We start from the raw sequence: 15119 nt of genomic DNA on the forward strand, positions 1-15119 counted from the left end.
AACCCATTTAGCGCGCGTTTTTATAAAAGGGCAAAGTGCCAGTTCCCATCGAAAAGTTTTCTTACGGCAACCGCAAATTATCTATATCGCATAGAGTCCACTACAATCACAATCGTACCGTTTGGTGGCGCAAGAGGGCAATTCCTAAAATTAAAAAAAAACGCGCCAAGAAGATTAGTCACCGCTTTCCCCGATCCGGTGTCGCCTTTTCCGACGGCGGCCGTAGGTGTCCGTTTGGGCTTCCCTGCACCGAGCCATAGCCGGAGCTTAGCGACTGGCCGAAAGTTACTCGTTTATCAGCGAACTTAGCGCGGGCTGCCACGGCTCCAGCCGCCAGGTCCTCGGCGCTACGCAGTTCGTCTACCTTTAGCTGAAGTCGCAGGCGCGCCCGCCGGTTGCTGTGACCCCACAAAGCAAGCACGAAAGAACTGACTAGTCCAAGGCAGGCTAAAACGCCCAGCACTCCCATCAGCACGATCCGGAGCAGTGGCGACATGCCCGTCTCTCTCTCGCACTCGTTGGTCGCGTTTACGGAGCTGCTCTCCGGTAGCGGATCCTGTCCTTCGCCTTTCTCTCTTCGCTTCTCATCTTTTTGGTCGCCCGGCGTCGCCATGCGCAGTCGAACCGCGCGCATGTCGTCGCCCGCCGAGTTGGTTGCCACGCAACGGTACTCGCCGGCGTCGCGCGCACGGAAGGAGCGGATGCGCAGCTGGTTGCTAGGCAACTCGTGACGCACGCGCGAAGGCTGCATCTCGGGAAAGGTGTAGCCTGTTGCGAAAATACGTCGAAGCATGTTACCGTGTTTTTTGAGTGTGTTTTAATTAGTTTTCGTTAAGGTTGATTTAATACAAAAACCAAATAAAAAATGTAATATATAAAAGTGAAAAGTTATAAGTGTTTCTTCCTTTGTTATAAATTCCTTTGAATACCAAAGCCTTTGGACTTGCCAGCAATCCATTTTTATGAACTTTTATCTGATGATTCCATTTCAAAAAAATATATATTTTAAAAAGCGTCTTGTAACCTTACTAAAAGTGATAAGGTTTAAAGATAGTTTGTTAAAAAAAATATTTACAGAGAAAAAATGTAATTAAAGCCTCAATGGCAGTCATTTTATAAGGTTAAGAACGATATGGTATGACATTTCATTGCAAAAACATATTTCAAAAATAAAAGAACTCAATTTCAGAAAAATTAGGTCTGAACTTAATTTCGGAACAATTAGGTTGTTAACTACAAAATGCTAAACACACCATTCGGGGTGTACCACGTGATGATTGGCAGGGGACTTCCCGATGCGGCGCAGGACAGGCTGACGTCACTGCCAGGCATGACATCAGAGATGTTGGTGGGGTTAAAGAGCTTGATCTTCGGCGGAACGCACTGGGGCCCGTTTGCTGCGAGGGTGAGGGCGAATTGGCGTAAACTTTTCCCCTGCAATAACGTACGTATAGAGTTTAAATAAGTAAAACGAACTGTATTGAAAGTATACAACTTTTTAATTTGGGATCCTGAAGAAACGTCAGGACAAATCTATACACCTAAACTGAGGGTTACTATAAAGCAGGGGTGGGCAACCTGCAGCCCGCGGGCCAGATCCGGCCCGCCAATGAATATCATCCGGCACGCCACCTTCTTTACGAAATGGATAAGAGGTCATTCCTTTTATTTTTTGGTTATTTGAACTATGTAAATATAGCATTTATCATGCAATATTACTTGATATTGCCTAGTTCGACGTCACTATACACGTGACCGTTGTTCACTGACGCGTGACCTAACGCGGAATTGTGCGTTTTCAACGTTTCGCATTGATTCTATTTTATACGTCTTACTGATAGCGGCGTGAATCACCGCTCCGTTTATCGTATGTATTGCTGAGATTTGTTAATATACTCGACGGGCAACATCTACTGAGTGAAGTGTCTTTGCCTAGAGTACAAGAAGTTAAGGACAGGTATTCTAGCGGCTAAATGTCGTTACGGGTGTTATAAGATGCGTAAAAATTCTACACAATTTAAATTCAACGGCCCGCAGAGATCTTTGTGAGTTTGGCTTTGGCCCGCAACTAGAAAAATGTTGCCCACCCCTGCTACAAAGGACATTATATTAGACTCAATGTGTGTTTCATATTTATATAAATTCGTTTTCTTTGCAATTTAACTCGCTATTTGGATTCAAGAGTAATGAGGTAGAATACACTTTCACCCTATTGTTTTCATTTTTGTAGAAACATTTTCAAAGTATTGTTTTCCTTTTGTAGAAACATTTTTTTTCAAAATTTTTAAGTCTGTAGAAACATTTTCAAAGTAAGAACAAATTATACGGAGTTGAATCATGCATAAAGTTTCCTCATGCTAACAATATATGCATTCCACACAGTAAACATTTCTTATAACCTTAAAGAACAACTCGAAATAACAAATCCCGTTTGAAGAACAGCTGCTTTGTTTAGAATCCGTTGATTCCGTTCACTATTTGGATTTGTGGTTAATAAAGTACACTCTTAACCTTAGACATCTATATACTTGGTTTCGGCTAGCAAGTGTTTTAAACTAAAAGTTAAAAAATAAATAGTTATTTGCAAAATGAATTCGTGGACAACGAGGCAACCTTCGTTTGTAACAACAAAGCACACTTTCAATATGCTGTTGCTACCAGGCATAGTATATTTAAAATAAAAAAATAAAAAAATAAAAACTGTTTTAAATAAAGCACACTTTCCTTTAGTTTTCTATACTATATGCATTGGCGCAAGAATATCGAAATACCAGAGGGAAATTGAAAGAACGCTGAATACATTAGCAATGATCGGGATTCTTCGGGCGTCGTCAAACTTGTTCAACATGATTCAAACTTCGAAAATGCATCGATTTTTGTGCCAGACGAGTCATGAAACGTCACATGCGATGCGCGCCCGGCTCACCTGATCGGTCGTGTTTTAATTAATTTGTCTGCTTTGAGACAGTTATCGTCTTTTCGATCTAAACGAAAGGTCGTGGGCAATGCCTGTCTGTTGTTTTGCAGCTCCAACAAAACAAATTAAGACGTTGCGGAGTTTCACTGTAAAGTAGAGCTATTTAATCACATTTTGAAAAGGCATTGATGTGCCATATTTAAAAGTTAAAAGTGTTTTTCATGAACCACCAAACCTAGCAAAATAGAATGCTACCCACCAAGATAAACACCAATCAATAAAACATCGCGCTATACCAAATGATTTTTTACAGTTACCCTTGTTCCCTTCGAACTTCAGCAAATGGTGTAAGGCATAAACAGTTATTTTTAATCTTTCATAACAGGTGACTCCTTCCATACATTATCTATCAGCACTTTGTGGCCCAATCAAAGTTTTGGATAAAGGTCATGGAACGCCATAAGGGTGGTCTCTGATTTCTCAATCAAAACCAATATTTCGAGTTTATCCGGCCAATGAAATTCAAAGAATTTGTAATTGTGTCCCCAGGGAAGGCAAGGGCCACGGTTGTCAAACTCTGGGCTATGTACAAATGAAGCATAACATAACAGCAATATGTCCGTCAGTTAGGAGAAACTAATATATACCTCTGAACCTTCTAGTTACTAAAGCTGTTTGTCACCGTACAATTATCATCAACGCGTTTCCATTGATCGATTGTTATAAATAAGGGATTACCATGTAATAGAAGCCGGTATGCAATAAAAGGCTACTTAGATTAGAAGATATAGCAAAGCGAATAGTTTGTTTTAATATTTGGCAGACTTTTCAGTAATTCGCTTGTTATCTTGACTCTATCGCGGTTTCTAGACGATATGTGGTAAATCGATATTTGCAAGTATAGAAAGACCGCATAATCGCATTTGACAGCAATTCAATCGCAAGCTACGTCGCTGCAAAATCAATCAGCACGGTCCGTTTAAAGTTTAAAGCAAAAAATAAGAGTCAATTTTCCTAACAACAAATCATTCGAGAAGTCGAATTAAACAATTACCAGTAGACACCTGCGGTTCAAAAATTACTGAAAACTTGTGCCACAAAGCCTTTTTTGAACGGCCGAACGGAAAATTACAAGACAGGACTTGCAATTTGGTGAAAATTTACTCAAAGCTGCAGCTTTGTACACATTCAGCGACCTGTCTTAAGGATAATGCGATTTCGCTGCTGCACACCAGACCTTAATTACATTGACATTTCGGCCGTTGAACTTTTTAATTGACCCGGTTTTGATTAAAGTAGCCTTCAACAGGCACGAACTGGTTTGTACGGGTAAAAGTTTATTTATTTATCTCTGGTTTGTCGCATTGTGTGTATGTACATTATCTACCAGCCACAGTGGTAGGCTAACACATCTTTAGTTCAACAAGTAATCTCACAAAAATATATATATAATTTTGGTGTTTCGTTGTGTTTGTAGTATATTAGCAGAACTGACGATGCTTTTTGCGTAACTATAGTATTCTGCTTTTGTTGAATAAAGTTGTTTTTGGATCTCTTTTACAACCTTTGTGGTTTTGCTTGAATCTTACGATATGGAGAAGAGATCAACAACTAGCAATGTTGGAGCAGGCTTAGATCCCAAAATTAACAAAAATAGTAATAATATTATTATTATTTCATCAATTAATCTCACAAAAGTTATAGTTTTCCAATGCCATCCTTAAAAAATCAGTAATGCACCTTTAGTAGTCGTAAACTACTTTTGGTTTAGCACTGTCAAAAATGTTTTGAAAATCAATTAAACTACGACATTACTCCCGGGTTAACCGATATAAGCGCTGATTACGATTTGGAAAAAAAAGATGAATTGTTACTATGAGAAGAAAGCGTTTAACTATAAAATTGTAACAAAAACTCATGGGCTATACAAGGGTGGTCCACGGTTGCCACCTTCGTTGGCCGTAAAGTTATTTGCGTATTGCTCGCGGGTCACATACAGCAGGCTGCATGCTCGCTGTACTTCTATCAGCTATTCGATTAACCAGTCTAATAGGATATACGACATAATGCAATTTTGCAACATACAAATTTAACAAAAGGGCTGGGTTTTGACCACCCATAACTGTACTACAACATTTTATTTACAGCTTTATGCAAAAAACATCAACTGATTACTTTTCATTTTGGTAACAATTGCTTTATTTCGGATATTTTAGAATTTAAGTGGTAGCCTTAGGTATTTGTCTATAGCAGTGGTTCTCAACGGCCGGTCCGCGTCAACTTTCCTGCCGGTCCGCCAAATATATTAGAATTTTATATCTCAATTGCAAATAGAAGATGTTGAAGGCTTGCATCAAATTTAGAACTTCGCCAGTTGCGTAATTTGCAGCATTGTGACGTAACATGAGTTAATGGATGGTTTAAGTCAACTTTAGGACCAGCTGTATGTAAAAAAACTTCAATAAACACGTATAACACATAAACAAGATAGCAGCAAATTGCTCATTACATTAAAGTTTCCATTCTTTGCTTTTAAGTTGCATGTTTTTGTCGTAATTAAATTTCGGGTTGATTTCAATTTTTGAAGGTCCACCGGTCCGCGAATTTTGTTTTAAAATTTTACCGGTCCCTAAGCTAAAAAGGTTGAGAACCAATGGTCTATACTCTCTATAGTTAAGATTAAAAATCAGGCGGCACTTCACAAGCTCACGCACAAACAAGATTTATCACGTCAAAACTATAAAATCTACGACAAGGCTCAAACATGGCAAAAATCTTCTCTGGTAGCCTTAAAACCGCCTAAATTAAAAGAAAACTGACTTTCAACAGTAAAATGTAGTTCATTGATGGTTCGATCGTTGGCTCGAGTTCATTTCTTACGGCATAATACCCATTCAAAACATCGATTACCAAACGCTAGAATGCACCATACCTTGAATACATTGTTGTAAACAAGTAATTTTATAAAGTTCCAGTCAGTCATTCACTCAATTCCAAGTCTAGTCATTTGTAAAATAACTTGAGTCCCATAAACCCCATCTGTATGTATATACCTGGGTGTATTTCGGGAAAGCGCAAAACGATGTTCCACGGCCGAGGGAGACGCTTCGCAATGAGGCGATCCACTGGATGCGGCAGTCGCAAGACCACATGTTGTCCTCCATTGTGACGTTGCGCAGCTGGGAGATGTTTCGCGGAAAGGCGCTCCTCTTTAATGACGTAAGTCTGTTTAAAGAGAGGAAAGCTGAGAATGAAGCTGTTTCGCTTGCTTTTTGGTTTGCCCGGCACAACATAAAAACGAACTTCCCTCGAAGATCAAATAAACCTCCGGTAAACCTCTCTTCATAATAAACACGTTCAGTGTTTTTTAAGGTGTTTTTTTTTCAAATTTCTCCAGCGGTTTCCCAAATTTTGGACTTTTTGGTATTTAAATGAAACACTTGCGGTCTCTTAAAACTACTTAGCGGTCACCCAAACCAAACCTTAAAAAAAAACTGAATTAAAAAAAAACTAACCTTAGCGCATTTGACACAGAGAAGGTGAAAAGTGCAAACGAGGCTTCAGCCTAACGTAATTAAATTTTAAAGCCAAATAAACTTTGTCCGCTAAATTTATGAGCGATGTCAAAACAGAAACTCTTCACGAGGGAAAAACCAAGCACTATCGAATATAAGGTTCAAGCAAGGGTGCCAACCTGTTATTTGAGATGTCCAGCGACTTGAGTCGGGTTACACGTCGAAAGGTTAGGTCGTCAATATCCAACAGACCCGTGTTTGAGAGACTGATTCTCTCTAACCGCTCCATTTTGACGAAGTCGTTCGCTGTCACACTCTGAATAATGCACATGCAATTTCACTCAATCATGAGACGGTGGAAGTTTATGGCGTCGCTATTGCGACTCGTATGGCCTGGACCCGACCCCGACGCCGCCACCTGTCAATCATTTGTCTCGTTGTGTTAGAACAGGTGATGTCATTTGAGGGAGCTTTGCTTTGGAATGGTTGTCTTTTAAACACTTTTAAAACGTTTTTAAGTGGAATGGGGATCAACCTATTGTTTTATAGAACAGGTTTCAAAACCCTAACACATCGAACTATAGCTGAACGCAAACTTTTAAATTGAATTAACAAAAATAGTGCAATTTGAATTGTAAAAGGCCCTAACCTCGTTTTTAATATTTTAATAGCGTTCGAGGTGTTGTTTTGGTTTGCTGTGGCTGTGTTTATGCAATATAGCATACAGCCTAAAAAGATATTGGGGCATTCATATTTTTTAATTCTTTTTGCAAGCAACTTTAATGCATAATTAAAGTTGTTGTCTTATGAATTTCAATTTTAAATATTAATTCACAATGATGTTTATAATTGTCTAATTAAATAAGTACATTAAATATTGTTGTTGTTTTCAATAGAAAGAGAAATGCATCATTTTAGTAAATAATTGACAGAGCTTTAATAACAGTATGGCCTACAGGTCCATGCGAATTGAATAACAGAAATTGTAGATAATAGTTTGATGACCGTTGCAAACAAACAATTACTCCAAAGACTATAGTATGATAGTTTATATCTACATCACACTTTGATCAATATCGAAAGAAAAAATATGTTTTACCTCAAGCTGGTTACCGGATAAATCCAAGTAGATGATTTTCTTCAGTGTCCCAATGGACTCAACCGGCACTCTCGTAAGATTGCAGTACGAAAGAGTCAGACTGCTCAGGCAGGGAACGCTGGCAAATACGTGGGGCGAAAGCACGCTCGAAGAAAGTGAGGGAAAGCGATCGACCACCAACGATACAAGCTCCCCATTGTATCTGCAAATGCAACCGATTTTTTTTCAATTTTTATAATTCTTTGTAACTGCGATATAGGGCGGATTAATTGGCATCTCAACGTTTACTGATTTTTGCGATATATTCGGAAAAGCACGACTTATAGGTGTTTTGAAAAGTGTGTGGATAAAGTGAACGAACAAATATGCTGTTGCTACCAGGCATATATTATCCTAAAATAAGTTCGTCTAGTATATATTTTTTTGCAAATATATACCAGAAGAACTTGTTTTTATTAAAGTGAACGAACTATATGCACGGATCTGTAATGTATAGCTTGATAATAATTTCATAGGCAAATAGGTCGAGTATATAGCCTTTAGATCGACATTAGAGATAAAAGTTCGTACAGAAACGTCTTAATCAAGATGATGTCGATCTACTCGACCTTTTTGGCTTTGAAATTCATTATTAAAATACTGTGCGTATTATAAATAAACAACAATGGCAAATTGTCAATTTTGCAAACGTTAGCAATGCAAATACAAAAATCGATGTCTTGTACAGTAAAATATGATTCTGTTTTGAGCAATTTTTTCAGTTCTAAGTGTTCATAAATAAATTGTCACATGGTATACATAAATGACAATTGAAGAAAATGAATGTACTCTTTACAATAAAAGTTATTTCGCTCCCGGAAAAAAATTTTAACAATTTTTCTATGTAATGTCGAGCTATATTGTCGGGGGTTGCTCACCTTTCCTAAGTTTTTACATAAGGCCACTCTATTTTGAGCATAATATTTTATGGCACAGAGCAGTCTCCAGGGGGCCACGAACATCTATTTTCTGATTATAATTTTTATTATGACTTCTTTATTATCATATTTTTATTATCATATCCTTGTTTCGTTCCGTTATGTATTTTCCAAAACGTTGATAGGTTATAGACGGTGCCACCAGTAATAAAAGGCCGAGAACCACTGCGGTATAGTGTATAGTGATGTCACCAATACGGAATAGGATTCGATGCCCTCGTGATAATCTATTACAAAAGGTATTGAGCATTGGTTTACAATTAAACGCAGTATTGACAATTTAAAATGAAAATTTGTGTTATCATACGCAAGATATTTATGTGTCATTTTAGTCACCACACTCAATCCGAGTCAACTTATTTCGACAAAAAAACAGTTTGTGTTTTACAGAAGTCAAGTCCCGAATCATTGCAACAGCAAGTCAAATCATTACTATCAAGCAGTTGAAATCAATAACCTAAGTCCATTTTGATAATTTTATATTGCAACCACTAAAACAAACAGATATAAACTGTTTGATGGATAAAACCAAATTTAACTTAAGCCATGTGTCTAAAACAACCTAAGTCCGCGTCAAGCCAAATAAAGTCATGTCACACAGAATAATGAAGCCAAGCCAAGCTGAAAAATAAATCAAAGGGTACTTAAGTCAAGCCATTGAATTAATTCTTTACGAAGTCGGTAATGACGTCATTTGGCGTCTGGAAGGAATGTTCCAGAATAGCGGTATCGATTTGAAAAGAAATCGAGTATTGGACATTCCTTTAGCCGCATTTCATGTATAGCAGCATAAACACCGCTTATCATTCAACTAAAACCCCGCATATATTGTTGCTTGTCCATAGCGAAATCGAAATAACACGATACAAAAATCGATCAGCTTATCCTAACGGCGAACGAATAGAGCTTTAATCGACATTCAACATGCGAATTACATATAGTCATCAATCCCAAGAAGATACATCGAACGATTTGTACTCGTTACAATCGATATAAACGCTATTGCGTGTCACGGAATGTACTGAGTTTTCAAACGGTTCTCTGCTGACAAAATGACTAAACGAACACAATCTTAACAGTTGGCTTTCCTAAAGATTTGGAAGGAGCCGAAATAAAAAAAAACAATTGCTCGATGCGCATTTTCCATCGCGCATTTATACGTTTTTTTTTATTTTTGTCATTTATAACTTTTGTGTAGTACACAAAAAAATGGTCGCACAATTTAGTGTCGAAAACCAACAGGTATACTTAAAAAGTCGCACACGTAAAAAATAACGCTCACCAATAGGCTTTTCCGAGGAGTAGCGAACCAACACCAATGTATACCAATCGACTGATTTCGGTATGGCCTACAGCCCTTAAACAATGAAAACTTAGCACTCCATAAAAGACAATGGCCGTCTAATAGCACCATGCACTTTTCAGTTGTCAAAGAATAGGTTGAAGCTTCGTTTAGATTTGGACATAACTTAATTTGGTGGTTTAATAGCGAACAAACAATAAGACCTATACAAATCGACAATCAAAGCGGAATTATCTATAATACCACATTATTAAGATCAACAACACAAAAAAACTAAATACGCAGGAATATCTACGACCGAATAGGTCCTACACTCGTCGGAATGGGACCTATATGCACTAGTCTACATAAAGTCATAAAATATCTTTAAAAAGGGTAAAAAAACACATAAAACCCCCAAAGAGAATGGGACGATTGGGGCTGCCCTGTTGGTATCAACCGTTCTTACATCGACGTTTGGATGCAGATGTTTTGGTAACGGACTGTTTACCCTTATTTTGGGTTAGGGGTGGGTGCTATTCGAATTCTGCTGGGGTTGAAATTATTTGTGGATTAAATGATAAAGTTTGGGGCTGCGTCATGGGTTAGATAAAAAAGTGCGAAGATTTATTTTGGCAGTGTATGTCTTATTCTGACTGGTTCAGGTCTTAGTGAATTTAAACCAAATTATCATCAGGTTCAAGTCCGGTTTTGGTCTTATTCCCAACTGTGTATCATTCTAACAATTACGTTATTCTAATTCCGGCCTTATTTCTAGAGGTTTGAAAACAACATCGTGTAAACAAAAGACAACGCCACCTAAACAACAGCAATACCTGAACGCGTCTTCGGGAATTTCCCGGACAAATGGGAACCCCCTCAGGACGAGGTGCCTCAGGTTGGCGAGGGGGGCCAGGGAAGGAGACGGGAAACTGGTCAGGTTGCAATCGGACAACTGAAGGCTGGTCAGTTGGCCAAGTCCGGAGAAGGCCCTGTCGTCAATCAACATCAGTAAGCGTTTAAAGCAGAGGTTCCCAAACTGGGGTCCGCTGGGCCAACTGGGGTCCGCGGACCACAAGAAGAATTAGTCTTTAAGTTTTTCAACATTAGACTTTAGCGAATGTTTTTAAACATTAGACTATGTTTTACGCATTATCTGTCATCATTATTGTCTTTAGGTATTTCTTCTTATTCTATTATACAGCGTTTTGTGATGTTGTGACTCCATAAAGGATCTATTATATCTGCTTTTAGCGAATCGTTCGAATTAGTTAGAAAGTTGGTACATTAGAAGGAATCTTGACTGCACTAGTGTACTACAGGTAAAATGGGTCAACTGACCCATGAATTTTTATGGGGCCGCGAAATATCAAAATATTTGCAACGGGTCCACCGGGTAACATTTTTAGAAATGTTCGGGAACCACTGGTTTAGAGGCAATTTGTTCAAGCGGTGATTGTGTTTACCTTGTGGCGGTTTTGAGTGTTAAAACAAAGAAAGGTTAACACGAAATTGAAAAGTAGAAAAAATAAACAATTGAAAAAATAGTAACTTTTCAGAAGGGCAAAAAAAATTGAAATCTAAAACAAGGGTTTGATTATATGTAATCGACGAAAAAGTATAGATCCAATGTCACCAATAGCAGTTATTAAATAACTCTCTACGTTAACTTTGGTTCTATACAGCAGTGGTTCTCAAACTTTTTCTTGCAACTCCTTTGAATAAGTTTGTTGGACTTGCCAAGCAAAAGGGTTTTACTATAATATTCAGTAAAATTGTTGCACACCAGTCAATTTATATGTTTGTTTTAAAATATCATGATCAATTTCTGCATTTTTTGTAATAACACGTTCAAATATCAGTAGATTAGAATACTTGTAAGCATTAAATTATCAATAGAGTTTGCATACCAAACAAAACCACTAAGCGACGTAATTGGAAAATCAAAAAAACGTGCACCCGAAGGTCGCAAAGCACAGTTTCAGAACCGCTGCTATACAGTATACACTATACACCAGGGGTTCTTAAACTTTTTTTATGGCGGACCCCTAAAATTTTCTTCACCCCCAAGGGGTCCATGGACCCCAGTTTAAGAACCCCTGCTATACACCAATGTTCCATCGGAGTTGTGTGCCTATAATGCCTAACATCTGTTACAATATGCCTTGTATAGTCCGTGTTTCAAAAATGGATGATTCCGTAAATGACGAATCTAAACCTACTCGGGCGAAATGTACAGGATCGGATTCCAGCGCAAATCCAAGTGCGTCAGGCTGTCCAGGGCTTGAAAGGTGCCGCCCAGCAAGACGACAATGCGGTTTGCGGCCAGGTTGAGGCGCGTCATTTGCGGCAACGATGCCACGAAAACGTCGGTTTCCAAGACGCGCAGACGATTGTCGCTCAAATCGACCGAAGTCAGTTGCGGAAATTCGCTGTAACGAAAACGCATAGTGGTTAACCCAGTTGTGGCCAACCTTGTAGAGCCTGTGCGAAAAGTTGGGCATTGTACTATTATAAGTGCCGCAATATACCCTGAAGCTGGGTTGTAATGACAATATGTGATATTTTTGGTTCAAAATATCGCTTTTTCACCAATTTCATCATTTTTAAATTAAAAAAAATTTTTTTTTTTTTAAGAAACTAACTTAATTGGAGTTTATCGTTGTAAATAAGGTGTGAAGCTTTTCTTAAATTTTTATTGTGCCCTTCGCGAAGCACAACTAAGTGCTACATTGGATCGGCCTAATTTTGTTCCCAACTGCATAGAATAAGCAAGCTCCGCGCGTTAAAGGAAAACTTATGACAATTTATTGGTCTATATATAGGACGCGTGGAAACTTGCCGAAACTCTCTACTTTCCGAATATTATGTTCTTGTTCTTTTTTCCCAATCCCGATTTTTGGACCATTGTGTTTATTCTAAGTTCTTTGGTGTACTGTATTGCTTAATATAAAGTGACATAAATGACCAAAGTTCAAATTATCGGGTCAAAATGCATTTAAAAATAACGTAGTGATATACAAAATAAATGTAGGCCTATACTAATTAAAATAAACTGCGTAAATTTGCTATGCTTACGAGGTTTCATAACTTGCTATAAATTTGATATAGCAAATACACGAACGTATACTTTGCAAAATAAACTGCTTACATTACAATGTTTCAGAGGTTCCATAACTTGCTATAGTTTTTAACACATATTTTTGGGTTTTTCAGAACATGCGAAGATTGAAAACAACGTCAACCTCACATTTCTGTTTGGAAGCTATGCCACAGCGAAAAAACAGACTGTTCTTTTGCTTTTTCCTGGTATTTGTTTGATTTGTTTAGTTTTTCCGTCACGAATTCAAGCCGGTGCGCGTTTAACCCTAACATGAAAGGTCGAACCTGATCGAACACCGCTATCGACCCAAGCCGTCTAGGACTCTAGGTTCATGTCCTCGCCAGAAACCTATGTGACTTGTTTCATGCGGTGCTGTGTCTCCTTTCTGTTTACAGTGGGCTACGCGCCGATAAGCCGAATAGTTCGAACCGATATTTTTCGAGGTGCTCATAAATTATAAAGTGCCAAAACGAACTGTCTTAATAACGTAGGACGGTTTATAGAGTATTACAATAAAAATTGGAGCTTGATATTACTGTCGAAACTATTTGGAACTGCGTCTCAATCATGTTGTTTAAAAACACAATGGTGAAGTGAAAATTACTTTTAAATAAACACTTGGCAGCGTACAAAAATAAGAAAAACTGTCGGGAATATTTACATTTAGAATAAAGTCGCTGATAAAGCGTTTGCAGCAATTTTATAAACTTTAGCAAACATTGTGACATGGCTGGTGCAGTTAAAGTAAAAGCTTAAAGCTATAGGTGCATAGGTTAAGCCACGTAGACGTTTACGATTTATACAATAAAGCCAAACTATGTCTACACACGCGCGGTAACGTGGCCTCTTTTCAGCAAGGCCGTAAGCTATTTTGCTCCGCCCCTTAGAGGGCAATTAGAGGGCGGGGGAAAGCTCTTATGCGAGGCCACAATCTGGGATAAAAAGTTAATCTCGAGGCCGTAATAGCCTTTAACGCCGGATCAGCGTTTAGATAGCTCACTAAATCTTTTACCTGAATGTTCCGCTTTCGATATTGCTCAACCGGTTCTTTGAGATATCGAAGTAAGTCAGGCCAACTAGACGACTTAAGTGCTCCGGACGAAGCGTCACGTCGCCCAAGACCCAGTTTTTCCTGAGCGCCAGGGTGCGAGTGCGTGCCGGAATCAGAAAGGGCAGCACCTCGTTAATGTCCAGGTCCATGCCGGTACAGGCGACGCGGTATCGCAGAGGATCGCAGCGACAGAACTTATCGCGACCGCCAAGGCAGGCGGCGGCGCCGTCGGCAATGGACAGCACAATGTTAACCAGCGTTAGCTTGGCTCCAAGAAGGAGTTTCATGTCTTTTGCGGTGATGCTTTGGCGGCGGGAGAGGCGACTCTTCGGGGTCGCAGCATCATTATCGCCGACGCGACGAAGCGATGCGCTGCTGGGTCCTCATCAATTTTTCACGCTCAGCGGATCCGGGATCGCACGAATCGATATGTGGGGAAGCGGGAATTTGGATTTTTCTCGCTAAAGCGTCGTGACGTATGACGGATGGCGTTTCGAAGGTTTGCAGCAGAAATGTTGCCGGTAATTTTAAGGTTTATAACGATTGGCCTGTGACTCACCTGTTTCCACTTGCTAAGATCTGCAAAAACAAACCTATTAAACCAGAGGTTCTTAAACTTGGGTACGTAGACTAGTTTTAAGGGGACCATGAAGGCCTAATTGAATTATTAGTGTATATTAAAAAAGTAATTGCATTTTTAAAGCAAATAGTTTGATCAAAAATAAAACGTTTTTGCACTGAATGTATTTAGACCCTATCTCACTATTACATTTTTGGACCGTAAACAGCAGATTTCTGAAGTCTATATTTGCATTGTGACGTAAATTTATGACGTCTTCTCTTAAAATTTCTTGCCTACACTGGTCCATGCAAAGCAAAATATGTTTTAAGGGGTCCGCGGTAAAAAAAGTTTAGGAACCCCTGTGTTAAACTGTTTGCATACTTTTAGCAAATATGAAACTATACAACACAATTTAAACAGTATTGCCGAATCCTAAAATCAAAATTCTACGTGCTATTTACAAGGACTCCAGCCCAAAATAAGAACAACATCAACGTCGGAGTAAAACACAGTTCGGAATTAATCCAAACTAGGAATAATCCATTATAGTCATAGTACCGTCTTAATCGGAATAAGACTTGAGTGGCCAGAATCAGGCCTATGCAACATTTTA

The 15119-nt window shown here is 38.7% G+C and overlaps 1 protein-coding gene across 1 annotated transcript; it reads right to left on the bottom strand.

Moving 5' to 3' along the window:
- Positions 1-178: 178 nt before the first annotated feature.
- On the bottom strand, positions 179-14231 carry LOC146138581 (uncharacterized). Its single transcript, XM_083394607.1, has 8 exons — positions 13906-14231; positions 12013-12222; positions 10627-10782; positions 7532-7733; positions 6612-6748; positions 5971-6142; positions 1254-1434; positions 179-768 (listed from the first exon to the last, which is right to left on the bottom strand). Exons 1-8 carry the CDS (start codon positions 14229-14231, stop codon positions 179-181), a joined length of 1974 nt encoding a protein of 657 aa, XP_083250733.1.
- Between the last annotated feature and the right edge of the window lie 888 nt (positions 14232-15119).

Source organism: Ascidiella aspersa, chromosome 7 (genome assembly GCF_963924565.1).
Source record: "Ascidiella aspersa chromosome 7, kaAscAspe10.2, whole genome shotgun sequence".
NCBI lineage: Eukaryota > Metazoa > Chordata > Ascidiacea > Phlebobranchia > Ascidiidae > Ascidiella > Ascidiella aspersa.